The sequence below is a fragment of the Cupressus sempervirens genome, chromosome 7 (assembly GCF_028749045.1).
Source record: "Cupressus sempervirens isolate cs-2001-9-10 chromosome 7, ASM2874904v1, whole genome shotgun sequence".
Classification (NCBI taxonomy): domain Eukaryota; kingdom Viridiplantae; phylum Streptophyta; class Pinopsida; order Cupressales; family Cupressaceae; genus Cupressus; species Cupressus sempervirens.
Genome location: NC_143124.1, coordinates 38797180 through 38813956, shown reverse-complemented (window position 1 = coordinate 38813956; position 16777 = coordinate 38797180). Strand labels below are relative to the sequence as shown.

Sequence of the window (16777 nt, the reverse complement as noted above, 5' to 3'; positions counted from 1 at the left end):
TTATTTTAATATTTATTAATAATTAAAATGATTTATTCTAATAATTAATTAAAGTGAAAAAAGAGAGAGTATATATTTAAACAAATAAAGTTATTAATTGTGTGCTGCTACTAGCTTATATATATAAAGGGAGAGTTATCCTTCTTGAAGCGCCTGTTTTGATAATCTAACTACAATAGATAACTCTCTACTTATATACATAAACTAGTTTATATAACAAAACTCTTAATTAATTTCACTTCAACGAAAATTCTATGATTCTAATCATGCATAAAGTTTGATTTTAATAAATCATCTACCCATATATTTTCCCTATATTACAGCCATTTCCATCGTCTTCCACATCAATCATATGAAGTTGCCATCGCCTTCCACATCATATGAAGTTCCGAATATAGAACATCTTATTAGTTATCATTGCATGCATGAAGTTCCCAATTTAGAACATCTTATTATTTATCTTTGCATGTGACGTCTATATGACATCCTCGCATCCTTAGTTGACAGCGTATCTTATTTTGTCCCGAGAGAAAAAGAACCGTGAGAGCGTGGGAAGCTTGGTAACAACAGGAGTCGATATTTATTCTTCAATCCCCGTGCAAATTACGGAACACAAATATGTGACTTTTGAATGTGAAACTGAAATTGACCGAAACGACAAACATTTTCAAACGTTTGGTCGGAAATCTTTACAAACATTCACCTATTGATGTGGTGAATATGAGCGTGTAGAAAATCACGAAATATGGTAACAGCTCAAGTACATCTTTGAAACTTTCACTTCTTATATCTGTGTTTTTCAAAGAGATTTTGAGAATTATATCTACTCAGGAAAAAGTTGGAATGAACATGCGAAGACACATTCAACAAGTGCTTTATCACATTAGTTAAGAAAATCAATAGTTGCTAGTCATGTGCATTACGACCGTAATAATCGCACTGTATTAACGTGCATACAACAACATTTTCAACGGTTCACAAACAGAAACAGAAACAGACTTCACAGACGCTCGTTGTCTATATAAGAGAGCCCAATGCCATAGCATTTCATACAACCATTGCGAGTTTCATCTTCTTATCGAAAATGGCCTCCAGTGAAGCCTTAAAGCCATTGCTTCTTTTGTTTGCTTCCTTTCTGTTCATGTTAGCAATGACGGAATCAATAAGAACTCCTTTCAACATGACTAAGGCTGACAATAGCGTTAAATATCATGTTGAGAAGCCGGAGCTTGTTGTTCAAATGGTGCAAAGGTAATAAGCATGTTGTCTTTGAGAGGGTCTAGAGAGTTTAGAGAATTTAATTAAATAGCTCATCACATTCAATACATTAATATGCAATGCATATGACTGTGTGTGTCAATCATTCTCTACTTATTCTTATGCTCTTGCTTGGTGCTTGCCTTACCGTAATTTCTATAATACCATTCTTGTGACAGTAGTTGGTACGCAGCTGTCAATAGCTATAGATGAAAATTCTATTCCCCATATCATTAGCTGTTAACGATTGTCTTTGTTCAGATACATTAATTCTAAGATGAACATGATACTGCAGAAAGGTTATCTAAGTCAGTTCAATTAAGAAGGCTTCGACGTTCTAGCGTTGTTTTATTGCCAGCATATATCGACAGTTGCATACAGTTGAGTTGAGATTATTTAACAATTTAAAGAACTGCTGCGCAGGAGTTTAAATAGTTCGAGAAGAAAGCTGAGCTCGTGCGGAACAATGAACCCAATTGACGACTGTTGGCGCTGTGATTCCGATTGGGTTAACAACAGAAAGAGACTGGCTGACTGCGCAATTGGATTTGGCAAAAACGCCATTGGAGGTAAGAACGGGAGGTTTTATGTCGTTATCGATCCCAGTGACGATGACCCTGTCAATCCTAAGCCTGGCACTCTGCGCCACGCTGTCATCCAAACCGAGCCTCTCTGGATTATTTTCCAAAGAGACATGCTGATTCAGCTAAAGGAGGAGCTGATCACGAACAGCTACAAGACTATTGACGGCAGAGGAGCGAATGTTCATATAGTAAATGGAGCTTGCATTACAATACAGTACGTGAATAACATCATTATTCATGGAATTCATATCCATGACTGCAAACCTACGGGAAATACAAATGTGAGGAGCTCGCCCACACATTATGGGTATAGAACTATGAGTGATGGAGATGGGATTAACATCTTTGGATCAACCGCAATTTGGGTCGACCACTGTTCATTGTCAAGATGTACAGATGGACTGATCGATGCCATCATGGGCTCCACTGCTATCACAATTTCAAACAACTTTTTCACTCACCATGACAAGGTGCTCAAAACTGCCAGTTTATTTAGTCTGCCATTAATTTAGCTTTGCTTTTAAAAAGGTTTCATGATTATATTTATGGGCATGCTTTAAAAAGTTACTAGAAGCCTATTAGGAGACACATAAAGAGTATTGGTATTTATGGGCATATTCGTTTTCCGTAGGTGATGCTCCTTGGACATAGCGATGCGCATACCGAAGACGTCAAAATGCAAGTAACAGTTGCATTCAACCATTTTGGAGAAGGACTTGTTCAGCGTATGCCCAGGTATAGAATTTCATATCAATCCTTGCATGAGGAATACAAGACATTAGCTCACTCAAGTTTATTTCTTTAATTTTCATTTCACTATAAGATGTATACGTTGTGATGCAGGTGTCGACATGGAAATTTCCATGTGGTGAACAATGATTACACTCACTGGGAAATGTACACCATTGGAGGAAGTGTGAACCCCACCATTAACAGTGAAGGAAACAGATTCCTAGCCCTTGACAATCGATTCCAGAAGGAGGTAACAGTCCATTTGCAACTGATGTCTCGTATATGTTCTTTGGTGTTCAATGGATGTAGAATAAGTATGGTAATGGGAAATGTGCAGGTGACAAAGAACCAAGATTCAACAGAAGGGAATTGGAGATCACTGGGAGATCTGATGTTGAATGGGGCATTCTTTATAGCATCAGGAGCTAGAGCATCTTCAAGCTATGCTTCTCCAATAGTTCATCCTATACCTTTTATTATCATAAAAACAATCCATCTTCACAAAAAATGATCATAGTCCAGTAGGGTTTTAAACCAACCATTCTCTAGGAAGCTATAGAGAGAGCGAGTGACATCATTTTCCTTTCTCTTGTCCTTATCCTCATTTTCAACTCATAGAAGATACAATTTTGTGGCCATCGAATAGATCATCTTAGTGGTATACTCAGAAATGGCCTTGAATTTCCTGTGTAGGGTCTCTTGGTTATCAAAAATCTCTAAAGGGACTTCTATAGCCTATTCATCCTATCATTAATTTCATCTCTTTCATGTGGGGGCCGCTCTACCTTCCCCCCACCCCTCTTTGCATTCCTTATAGGGTAAGTGATATCACCACCCAAGCTCATTTCTGGGGAAGGCATCCCTTAAAAGGTATTAGAAACATGGGAAGGGCTAGGGTTACCCTTATTCTTAGAGCCATATGTAGTGCGTGTCATTTCCATTTTCCTCTTGCTTGAAGGTTTAACCTCCGTCCTCATGGATTTAGACCTAACATCATGAATATGCATTGGTTCTACCTTAGAATAGAAGAATTTCTACATGCCCACCTCATTTGACAGACTGGATTTTTTATACTAGATCATTCCTTTGAGAGATAGGCCTCCCACATTTGATATGAGTTCCTACATCACTACAACATTTGGGGACAAATTGCGATGACAATTTGTGATGGCAGTGTAATCTGTGTTGTTTTTCATGTCTCTTTTTTTTTGCAATTCTCCTCGATGACATTGCAATACCAATATTGGCATCGCACTTGCGACACCCCTACGAGCATAAGCAAAAAAAAAATCATGACATATATAACTTTCCATTTGTTTTGGTTATGGAGAGATGCACGTGAAAGAGGTGGAGAGCTCCAAATGAGGGTGCATAGTTGTGAATGTTGTCATGCCCTTGTGATATGTGCATTTTGTTGTTGTGTCCTTGTGATCTTTACATTTCATTACCATGCCCTTTCTTTGCGATTTCATTGTCATTATTTGCCCTTTCTCTGCAATTTCATTTTCCTGTCATGCCCTTTCTCTGCAGTTTCATTGTCATGTCATGCCCTTGCGATCTACATCCCCTTGCTCTGTGATTTTCTTCAAGGGGTGAGAAGAGGCACATATGCAAAATGTTTTTTCTCTTTTCCTTGTAAACGTGTATGTCTTTATATTTCCTTCTAAACATGTATTTGTTTATATAGTTAGAGGGATCTCTTTTAAGGTGGTTATTACATATTATCTCTCAATAGAAAAAAAGGGCCAACTACATACATATTCCACAATCCAAATAATAAAACAATGAAAGTCACTCAACCTGTGCTAAGTGAATTATCTCAAGATCCTAAACAAAAATATTGTAAACCATGAAAAATGGGTAGAGTTCACAAGAAATTTTATAAAAATATATAATAGCAGATGTTTCTAGAGAGAAACAAGCCAAAACCCAGTTAAATTTGTGTAGTTGTTGATTACAAATTCATGTAGAACTATCATCAGATTAGGTAAACATTCCAAAATCTAGATATTAAATCAATAAAACTCACTCAACCCTGCTAAGTGACATACCCCAAGATCTTGCATATTAATAATCCAAACCACAAAAAGTGGGTAGAGTTCATAGGAAATTTTACAATAATATATCATAGAATATATTTTTAGAAAGAAACAAGCCATAATCCAGTTAAGCTGCTCTATTTTTTTATTACCTAGGTTGATTACAAATTCCCCTTTCTCTAGGACTATGAAATGTTGCTCTTCTTCAGTGAGTTGTACCACCATTGAATATTTTTAGAAACTCTGGTCAATGTTGAAACTTTGAATTCTCAGATAGTTGTAGGGATTGTGGTGAATATGTAACACTAATGAATGTTTTTCCCAACTCTTTCCATTGTGCAAATGAGGGCATAGAGAGCTATAAATGTTGTCATGCCCTTGTGATCATTAAATTTTTTACTGTGCCCTTATAATATGAAACCAAAAACTGATAAAATTCTAATTAATTGATGAGATCAGTTGCAGAAACCTAACTGATATGTTTTCTTGTGCCATTGTCAAATTCTTACACTTGTTGAGATTCTAAACACTTGCAGTACTATGAATCATGAGACACGATGGAAAACTAGACAAGATTAGAGATTGCACTATGAAACAACTACTGAAATTCATTCATGCTTCTCCATGAGATTTTGAGAAATTCTCTCTACGCACATTTGTTCCCATGTGAGTTCAACAAATTTGTGAACTAAGTGTATGAAAAATCATATCCAAAATTCTTTATTAGGGATTATTGCAGTTTACAATTAGATGTCGATCCCGTGAGTTTTTATTGTGTGTTAGTCGATATAATTCTATCACAATTTGTACTACACAATATAATTCAATGCGGAGTTATGATGTTAATTGGGGCAGTCTTCAAAGAATCAGGTGGCATGGGGTTGTCAAAGTATGCCAAAACTTCAAGCGTGGTGCATCCCTCTATGCCTTCCATCATTGTTAATGTGGGTGTTCTAACTCTCTAACTTGCTAAGCACGATCAACACAATGAATCAAAGCTTATCACATATTTTAGTTTCTTTTGACGTCAAGATGCTCCACCCATTTCTCATGACTTCAAAAAATGTGTGAATAATACACCTCTCATATCTGAAATACATCAATAAACTTGATTAATGCTGCAAAAATTCATTTACATTTAAAAAAATTGAAGGTTGGGAATAATGCAGTGCCTAAATGAGTTTTGTTTAAAAATGTAAAATGTACAAATATAAAATCGTATAATTCTTAAGATGATGACTAAGATAATCTTTGATAAAATGTAGAGATTTCACTTATAATAGCATACACTCTTAATAGATAACCTTATAACTTATTTATCATATTGTAAATTGCATTTTCTTTTTTCTTTTTTTAACCATATCATGCCAACTCTTTTAAATGGAAGAGTATTCTAATCGTTATAAAGATGCATGAGTATTGATTGTAATGTAATACTTGAATTCTATATAATGTGTGAAATCAAAATATTTGTATGTTCATCATAAATGTAAAGCATTATTCAATGATTTCTTTAAATTTTCATTAATTGAAACCTTACTGTCTTAGAATACCACAACTAGATAGATCATTACATAAATATTGCAAAGTAACCTACCAATGGTAATAAAAAAAGGTAGGAGTTAGATTTTAAATATAAAATTTGATTTTTGAATTAGATTCAAGGAATGCAAAAATTGGTCTTGGATACTATAACCACGATCCAAATTAAAAGATGGAGAATATAGGAATCACGGATGAATGTATGTGAACCTAGCCTAGTAAATAATCGGAATGCCACAGTATATCATAATTACAAGAAAATATGGAGCTAAAAGGGGACCTTCCCTGGGCTCTTTTCCTTTTCAATAATTAACAGAGAATAATCTTTGATGAGAAATTATATATAGTGTTGTGATAAAATTTACTCAAGACATGACAATAGAAAAGATTATAGTGCTTCAAATCTACTTTCAAAGAACTATTACCTTTTCAAACAATGTATATTAAGGGTTTAAATGAGCATCAAAAAAATACTCATTGTTTGTTTAACATTTATAACATATCATCATCTAATGTACAACCTATAATTTTTTATTTATTTTAATATGTCATATATCATTTCAGTGAATAAATATTAAAAAAATATGGAAAATTAATAATACTCCTCTAGTTTTTAAATTAATAAGAAATTATCTTTTGAATGTAAAAATTAGAATCTGGAGTTAGATTTAAGGAATGCAAAATTTGTCCTGAATATTATAGAGATGATCCAAAATAAATGACATAGAATATAAGAAGCATGGACGAATGTATGTGAATGTAGTCTAATAAATAATAGAATGTCATAGTATATCATTAGAACATGGAAATATTGAAACAAATGGGGACATGAGCTAGGCTCTTTTCATTTTGAATAATTAAAAAAGAGTTATCTTAGATGAGAAATTAAATATAGTTATGATAAAGTTATTCAATACATGGCTTCAAATCTACTTTGAAATTCCTAATTTTTTTTTTTCAATGATGTACATTAGGGGTTAAAATGAGAGAACAAAAGATACACTTCTTATATTTGAAATTCCTAACATATCATTGAAATTCCTAACATATCATCTCACGTACAACATGTAATATTATATTATTTTTATTTAAAATACTATTTTAGTGAAAACTTTGTTAGCACCATGTGTTTCATGTCAAACAAATTTATTGCTTTCCTAAGTTAAAATCTTGAAAAAAGGAAAATTAATAATACTCCCCTTTTTTCAAGTTAATAAATACATAGATTAAATACACTTACTGTATTTAATAATTATTAAATACCCTAAAGAGTTTTACATTACCTTTTTGGGTTTTGATCTCCTTTATAAGGATGATCTCTCATTGTAAACATGAACTTGAGATAATTCATTTTTTATAGCAATCTACTTTTTTCCTCATCAAGAATGTCTCATCTACGGATCTAGCTATTCAAGCCTCCATAGCCTTTTTTCTCTCTCTCCAGTAAGAGGTGTTTGCATGTAGATGGTTCTTGGGAGCTGTGGGTTTGACCGTTTATCATTTTCAACAACCATGTGAGTTGAAAATCATTTAATAATTATGAAAAGCCATTAAATCTTTTTGAGCAACTAGCAGGCACAAGTCAAGATATCGATGCTTTTTGGGCATCTTTCTTTTAGTGGTAGCTCTCAATGTAATTGTTCCTTTTTGAGCACATTCATCAATCTTCATAATATATATTTCTTAGTCCCTACCTTAAGGATAGGAGACTATAGATTTTAATTAGTTTTCTCCCTATTTGTTGAATCTTGAAAAATGTGCAAGCTTAAAAAAAAATCATTTATCCTATATTTTGAAGCATTTTTTCTATTTAACTAAATTTTATTTTTTTGTTTCTAAATTTTTATTGCTTATGAATTTTTTTCCCAGCAATCTTTTCCATTTTTTGTGCGCAAAATTTAAGAAAAAATAAGCATGAAAAATACAAACATGGCAGTGGAAGTTGAAAAAATAATAGATGTGTCATTCAATGTATCTGCATGTGCCTATCTTCACTCTAATAGGTGACAACATGAGATAACTTGAGTTTGGGAAGTTATCATGAGATTTGAAAAACTAAGTAGCATGGTGATGTTAGATTATGTTGTTGACTCTTGATTAATTATGAAATTCTTCCCTTGGTTCTTATAAATGTATTATATTAAAATCGATATTATTATATCACAAGTGGTATAAAATTTAGCTTCACAAATATCCTAAACCTTGCAATTTTAGGTAGCATGTTGCATAATATCAATCTATATTGGTAAAAGTTTTTGGGAAAAACACTATTTTGGAATTTATTGTGATTAGCATATTGAAGTTCCAATCTATAAATTGTTAAAGCTATTAGTAAATTCTATCTACTAGTGAGTTATAAAATATGTCATATTCATATATAATAAAAATTATGATGAAATCTAGAAGAAGAAAAAAATATTGTCCTGTAATAAACTATGAATTGTAAGATTTTTCAAATAAATTACATGTTGGTAACATGCCATATAAATTGTGGTAACTTTTAAATATAAATAAAAAATAGTTTAATACACCAAAATCTGTCATTGGATTCAATTAGGTGCTATGTGCACTTGATAATCACCTATCGCTCCATCGAAAATCACCAACCCTACAAATGAGCTTATGAATAATTTGAATTCCTAACTATGGAAGAAAAAAATTTACTTATTGATGATAATTTTTTACTTGTAGACAATAGTTTGTTTCATTGATCGCCTTTATAAAATAACCATTCGAACATATTTTTTTCAATTTTGAGTCTTTATCATACATGAACATGCAAACACACATTTTCTAGTATTTTCTAATGTACTATTCACATATTTATTGATATAATACTACTTTTAATCCATAAAAAAGAAATTATATAAATCAAATGATAGTATCACAATAGTATCATTATATTTTATTTTTTTATCAAAATAGACAACTAAACGCTAGATACACAATTCATGCAAAAATTGATAGTTTGAAAACAAATCAAAAACCCCATATTAAGATTGTATCTATGTATGTAGAAAACTAATCTATACAAAAGATGTAGTAAATTACATTAAGTTATTAGGAAAGCATTGAAACAAGAGCTCTAGGAGATGCTTTTTGAAAAATCTTACAATTCATAGTTTATTACAGGACAATATTTCCTTCTTCTTCTAAATTTCATCATAATTTTTATTATATATGAATATAACATATTTTATAACTCACTAGTAGATAGAATTTACTAATAGCTTTAACAAGTTATAGATTGGAACTTCAATATGCTAATCACAATAAATTCCAAAATAGTATTTTTTTCCAAAAACTTTTACCAATATAGATTGATATTATGCAACATGCTACCTAAAATTGCAAGGTTTAGGATATTTGTGAAGCTAAATTTTATACCACTTGTGATATAATAATATCGATTTGAATATAATACATTTATAAGAACCAAGGGAAGAATTTCATAATTAATCAAGAGTCAACAACATAATCTAACATCACCATGCTACTTAGTTTTTCAAATCTCATGATAACTTCCCAAACTCAAGTTATCAAAGTTGATAGGTATAATCCAAAAACAATAAGAAGAAAATTATACTCATCAAAAGGAATATTTGTAACTTAAAACACCAAAGTTAGATTTTATTTAATTTAAGATTAGTAGTATATTTCTATATACATTGTAAGATGTTTTTGGATTATGATTAATATATTATTGCACAAATAATTTACTAGCAAAACTAGTACCGACATCTTCAATTATAGTACATATAATATTTGAAAAAATATCACATATGCTCATTAAATTTTTTTATTTTGACTTTTCATTTATATAAAAATCTAATATTATGGATGAGGTTTAAGATAAGAATATAAAATATCAATAAGAAAACCTATTATAGTACCTTACGTATTAGAAGGTGATGTAAGTATTTACAATAAATTTTAATTAAAAGTAATATATTAAACTTATAAATATTGTGGAGAGTTAGTTCACACTTAAATATCTCATAAATCTAATTGAGAGATGATCTCCACATGAAATGTGAAGCAAGATTAATATATTGATTTATCTTTTATGATATTTACACTAACATAAAATCTCCATAGTGCTTACTATTCTCACATGGAATGGAAATGAAGTAGATAGGGTAGAATCTATGTGTAACACATCATTTAATCACTATAAACTTGCTTCAAAATCTTTTAGACTATCGATTTGGCATAAATGTACTTCTCTTAAGAATTGTTTGGGGCAGAATTTCACTTTTTCAAATACTGTACTTCCTTATTATCTATACAACCATCATTATAACCCACAACTATCAAAGGAATTGTAAGCTCAATTTTAGAGACATTTTTTAATCTTTAAACCTAGGTTTAATTTGATTTTGATGTGTTTTCATTCACAGAGAGGGTGGTTTTGGTTTACCTCATTTTATAGAATAAGTCAAACAAGAAACATTCTTCCAATACTACTATAAAACATTTAATTGAAAATTTATATTTGCATATAAGAATAATATAAAAAATTAAAATTATAAAAGATGCCTAATTTGTTATGGTTGTTTGTGAAAGAAATATAAAAAATGTTCTTATATGTAATGTACTTGAGGAAAATAAATCTTGAGAGTTCCTATAAATAATATTCTAAGCTACATATCATTATATAATTATCTAATTATGTGATATCAGGTAAAGGAAATATTTTACTTTCTTTTTATTATTCTGTAAGGATCGTGTACCTATACATTATGTTGAAATCTATTTTCATTATATATTCTTATATTTTTCATGGAAGTTGTCTTAATTATGCATGATTAAATATAGTTTTGCAAGTTAATAATTTAATAAAATGAGGGTTTGTATATATTTAAATAATAATGGCTTATAAATCTTATCAAATTTTCATATTTGAACTTTTGTAGATGATATTTATACAAAATTCATTTTACATAAAGAATAGAATTTTTAATATAATTAATGGATTCATCTCATTAAGTACAATGGTAAGTGTTACAAAATTATTTATTATTCAAAACTTCATTAGATAAGTAAATTCAACATAATTTGAAATTTATACAAAAGTTACCATTATAGATCATGTGGATAAATAGCCATTCACTTTTGACTCTCTTTACTATTAAATTGGGTGTGCATGCTACAATTTGACACAACTAACCCTTCAAAAATAATTTAATTAATAAACAAGAGAATTTTTTAATTCTCATAATTTACTATTATTTTCACAATATCACAATATTATTTTTACAAACTTCCATTGGAGGTAATGGTGATGACCTAGTTAATCCTACGCCTGACACTCTTTGCCACGTTGTCATCCAGACCGAGCCTCTGTGAATCATTTTAAAAGAAATTCTAATTCCCTTCACACAAACTATTCTCAAGCTATACTTTTTCAATTCCTTTTCCAAGATCTAATGCACGCATGCCTATTGATTAGATGTACATATTTTGAAAATAACATCGACCCATTTGAGTTTGAGATAGAAAAGGTAAAAGGACCTTAAACAACCCTCATTCCATGAGAACAAGATTTACAAGCTCTTACATAAAATTTTTTTGAATTATGTGTATACAAATGAGCATTATTTATATTCTTTTTAAAAATATTGTAGTCCACTACAACAACACAAAATAAATGTAGTGAAATTCTTATGATCATTTTTGTTTTCTTTATAAAACCCCATTGTGTTAGCACTCTTTAATAATTTCACGTATTGGTTAAATGTATTTTGAAAACTTAGAACTATCCTGACATATTCGTACACTATATGCACTTAAGATGCTCAATGTTTAGAAAAGAGGTTCTAGAAAAGGGAATGAATGTCAAGCACTTTTTATGTAGATATGAATGGAAATATAGGGGGTCCCTGCATGTGCATGGATTCATATGGATCGAAGGAGCACCTGATGTGGATAAAATTGACTGGTCAAATGAGGAGGAAAGAAGAAGCCGTAAAAGATATTTTTCATTCCATTGTTCATGTATGGAACCCTAGAGATTATCCTCATCAACAAAATATACATGCACATTAATAAATATTTATATATATTCATGTAATGTGACATTAATTAATGTACTTATTTTTTTCTTACCTTGAGTTGTAGGCATTCGTCAATTTTCAACAACATATATGCCTTAAAAACACAAGACAACTTGCAAAGGTGGATTTGGACCGTGACTATGAAGAAATGTTAAATTGTGCGGAGTGATACACAATTTGTAAGGAGGGTGGATGCCTACGAATAAAAGGGAAAGATGGTTTGCAAGTAATTATTTCATCCCAATGAATATTTAAATAATATATATAATTACTACAAAATGATGGGGCTAAATATAAAATTTCTTACACTGGAGAAAGTTGTCTTGAGAATGAAGAAAATGATTCATCCGATCACAGGGCTTCCGATGTTGGCCAAGGCAAGAACCACCAAAGCCCTGAATCGGCTGGAACTGTAAAAGAAAACCCTTGCTAAGTGGGATGGAAAGGGTATGAAGATTAGTTGTGTTACTGATATAGAGTTAAAATTTGAAATTCATGTAATTGCACACAAGATATATAGCTCCAGTTGACTCAATAATGTATCATGTGGAGCAGTGGATCTCAGTTACGGGGTGGTGAAGAATGACATGTCCTTCGACCCTACCAAGTTGGTGTTGAAATTGAAGACAATGAACATGTTTAGAGAAATACTACAGAATATGAATGGGAGATTATATCTAGGTTGCACCAAGGTCAAAATATACAATGCTCAGAAATAGACATGTTCGGGAGAAGAGAGATTGATAGACAAACAAATTGGTCTATTGATTATCAAGAAGAAGAGTACACTACCAGAGCAATCAATTTCATAAGTAACATGAAGAATCATGGGTGTCTTGTCTATGATGAAATTCCTCGATGCATAAACTACATGACCTTTGGTGAGACACAAAAAAGGCAGTCAACATGACATGACACACTACCACAGTAATCAAAATGAAGAACTATTGTTTATGATAATTCAAGGCACATCAAGAACAGGAAAATCATATTTAATTGGTTCCATTAGTCAATCTCTTCAAAATGCGGCAATGCCCTCCCATTCTCCCCTTCTATTAATTTTCCTAATAGGAGTTGCAACATTCAATACAATAGCTTCTACAATTTATTCAAAATAGAAGGTAACAATAAGAGATTGTTCTCAACTAGAAGGAGCAAGGCTCACAAGTTTTTGAGAAGAAATGCCACATTTAAAATATATTTTGATTGATGAAATGAGATTCATTGGTCAAAAAATGTTGGAAAATATAGATTTATGACTGCGAAAAGCATTCCCACAATCTGCACACATAAGCTTTGGAGGTAAATATTCCATTTCTACATCATGAATAGGTTACTCATGTCAAATATACATTATTTGAATCAAATACATGAATAAATACATAGTTTTTAAAATATATTTTTTCCTCAATTGTATTTCAGGTGCATCTATAATATCGTTGGGAGATTTTGGCCAGCTACCTCCTATCAATGATAGAGCAGCATATGACAGTAATAAACAGGAAAAGTTTCTAGGTCAGGAATTCAAGACTGTGGTCACACTAGATAAGATATTCAGACAAGATGGGGAAGATATTGAGCGACAAAGATTTTGACAACTTTTGATGAATCTAAGAGATGGAAACTCACAAATTGATGATTTGAGGTTGCTGGTGTCAAGGGTCCCTATCAACATAGATGTCGCAACAATTTTTTAATTTGATAATGTTTTTCATTTGTTCTCAAAAAATGAAAATGTTCATGCTCGTAATAAAAAAAATGCTACATTCATTGAAGCATCCGATTGCACCTTGTGTTGCATCGAAAGTAGCTTCTATCAATCCAATAGATTACTGTTAAAATGATGAGCTTGATTTGGAGTTGTTAATCTGTAACGATTGAAGGGTCATGCTAACTTCAAATCTATGGATAGAGGTAGGTCCTATAAATGGGGCTCTTGGATACATTCAAAAAAATATCTACAAGAAAGGAAATGCTCTGCTTAAGCCTCCAACATATGTGATGGTTGAGTTTGATGGTTATTCGGGACTACCATTCGAAGATCATAATCCAAAGATAATTCCAATACCACGAATACAAAATGGTACAACAGTTCAATTTCCATTGAGGTTGGCATGGGCATTGACCATTCACAAATCTCAGGGATTGACTCTTCCCAAAGCGACAATTGATGTAGGATCAAGAGAAAGAGCAGGGATTGACATTTGTGGTAGTTTCACATGTAAAATATCTCTAGTGTTTGAGAATGATGCCTCCTTTTACGTATGATCATTATGAGAAAATGAAAAAGGGTAGACAAATTTCAAGCGCAAAGATGAAGAAAATAGACTTAAGTGCCTTGAAGATAGTTGACGTGATATGTTATTCTTAAATGTTATGTCCATAAAAGTCTTTTTGGACACATTAGTATTTTGTTTGTAACACTCCCTACTATATTCCATGTTTTAAAAAAGTCTCTATTATACAATGAAAAATGATATAAATAACTTTCTTGAATTTAATTTATTCTATTTTGAGAAACCCAATCTCTTTTTGTGATATTTAATTTTTATAGATCTTAATTAATTGTAGTGATGTATAAAGTAATAATTATATCTTAACTAATTGTAGTGATTTTTTAAGTAATAATTGTAGATTGATTCATTGAGTAATATCAGTTTATGTTTACAATTTATATTTACTTTTACTACAATGTTTCTTAATGTTCGATGATAATATTATGGACAACTTTTTTTTAATTTAAACTATTAAATTAAAATATTCATTACAAAATTTCAAAGAAAAAACCAATGAATATAATTTACTTATTCTAATTATCCTCCAATATTAATTTTCTTTTGTTTCATATTTTTAAAATTAGTGAACTTAAATTTTTCAAATATGGTACAATAAAATAATAATATTATTAAAAATAAAATATATTTCTATTGACTTTATTTGGTCTATATTTAAGTATAAGTGCTAAATTTGATTTGTGTGTTCCATATTTGATTATATCTTATAACGGTTTTATATATATTTATGTTGATAATTGTTTAAAAGTTTGTAGCATATCATTTGAGCTATGAATTTTCTATTGGAGCATCAAATATCATTGTTACGAGTCGTGCTGCTTCTGTAACCTCAAATAATTTCTGTGAGATCGATTTAGATAAATGTAAAAGAATAATCCAGAAATCGTGCTCACACCTAATCAAAGCCTTGGAGAATGGTTCATTGTTAATTGATAGTGTTGATGAACTAGAAATAATGGAAATGGTGGATGTTGCAAAAGTTATTTATGACACATCTGCAAAAACATATGCATTTCTAGAAATGATGAAAGAACTCTATCGTGATCATTGCTCTAATAGAGGTCGCAACACCATCCTTATCATTGAGGAATATGTGATGCAACTGAATCATCATGGAGAAATGTTCTTTCTTTAGTTTCTTCTCATATTTCGTATACTCCATCTAAATACTTCTACTTGGGCTTATATTTCCTATTTCATCTATGTAAGTTTTATGAACAACAACATGAATAAGTTATTTTCAGTGTTCAAGTCATGGACACATATTTTTCATTTTCATCTATTTGAGCTTTGTGAACAACAATATTATGTATCAAATTTATGCTCTCATTGATTGATATGTTACATGCTATATTATCTATGCACAATCATAAAAACTAATAATAAAATGTATAAAATTGAGCTATTTTTATGCATAATCATCAAATTTTATACCAATAAATATAAAATTTGATACTGACCCTTTAAAAATTTGACTTTTTAATTAAGTCGTTCAAAATTAATTATCCAAAAGCATTATGCAAAATTTTATTTTAATATTTATTAATAATTAAAATGATTTATTCTAATAATTAATTAAAGTGAAAAAAGAGAGAGTATATATTTAAACAAATAAAGTTATTAATTGTGTGCTGCTACTAGCTTATATATATAAAGGGAGAGTTATCCTTCTTGCAACGCCTGTTTTGATAATCTAAGTACAATAGATAACTCTCTACTTATATACATAAACTAGTTTATATAACCAAACTCTTAATTAATTTCACTTCAACGAAAATTCTATGATTCTAATCATGCATAAAGTTTGATTTTAATAAATCATCTACTCATATATTTTCCCTATATTACAGCCATTGCCATCGCCTTCCACATCAATCATATGAAGTTGCCATCGCCTTCCACATCATATGAAGTTCCGAATATAGAACATCTTATTAGTTATCATTGCATGCATGAGGTTCCCAATTTAGAACATCTTATTAGTTATCTTTGCATGTGACGTCTATATGACATCCTCGCATCCTTAGTTGACAGCGTATCTTATTTTGTCCCGAGAGAAAAAGAACCGTAAGAGCGTGGGAAGCTTAGTAGCAACAGGAGTCGATATTTATTCTTCAATCCCCGTGCAAATTACGGAACACAAATATGTGACTTTTGAATGTGAAACTGAAATTGACCGAAACGACAAACATTTTCAAACGTTTGGTCGGAAATCTTTACAAACATTCACCTATTGATGTGGTGAAAATGAGCGTGTGAGAAAATCATGAAAT

General features: G+C 30.9%; 1 protein-coding gene across 1 annotated transcript; it reads left to right on the top strand.

The window, feature by feature from the left end:
• The first annotated feature begins 745 nt into the window (after nt 1–745).
• On the top strand, nt 746–3084 carry LOC149545312 (putative pectate lyase 18). Its single transcript, XM_089793736.1, has 6 exons — nt 746–760; nt 986–1251; nt 1681–2311; nt 2473–2576; nt 2685–2823; nt 2911–3084. Exons 1-6 carry the CDS (start codon nt 746–748, stop codon nt 3082–3084), a joined length of 1329 nt encoding a protein of 442 aa, XP_089649862.1.
• The last annotated feature ends 13693 nt before the right edge of the window (nt 3085–16777 follow it).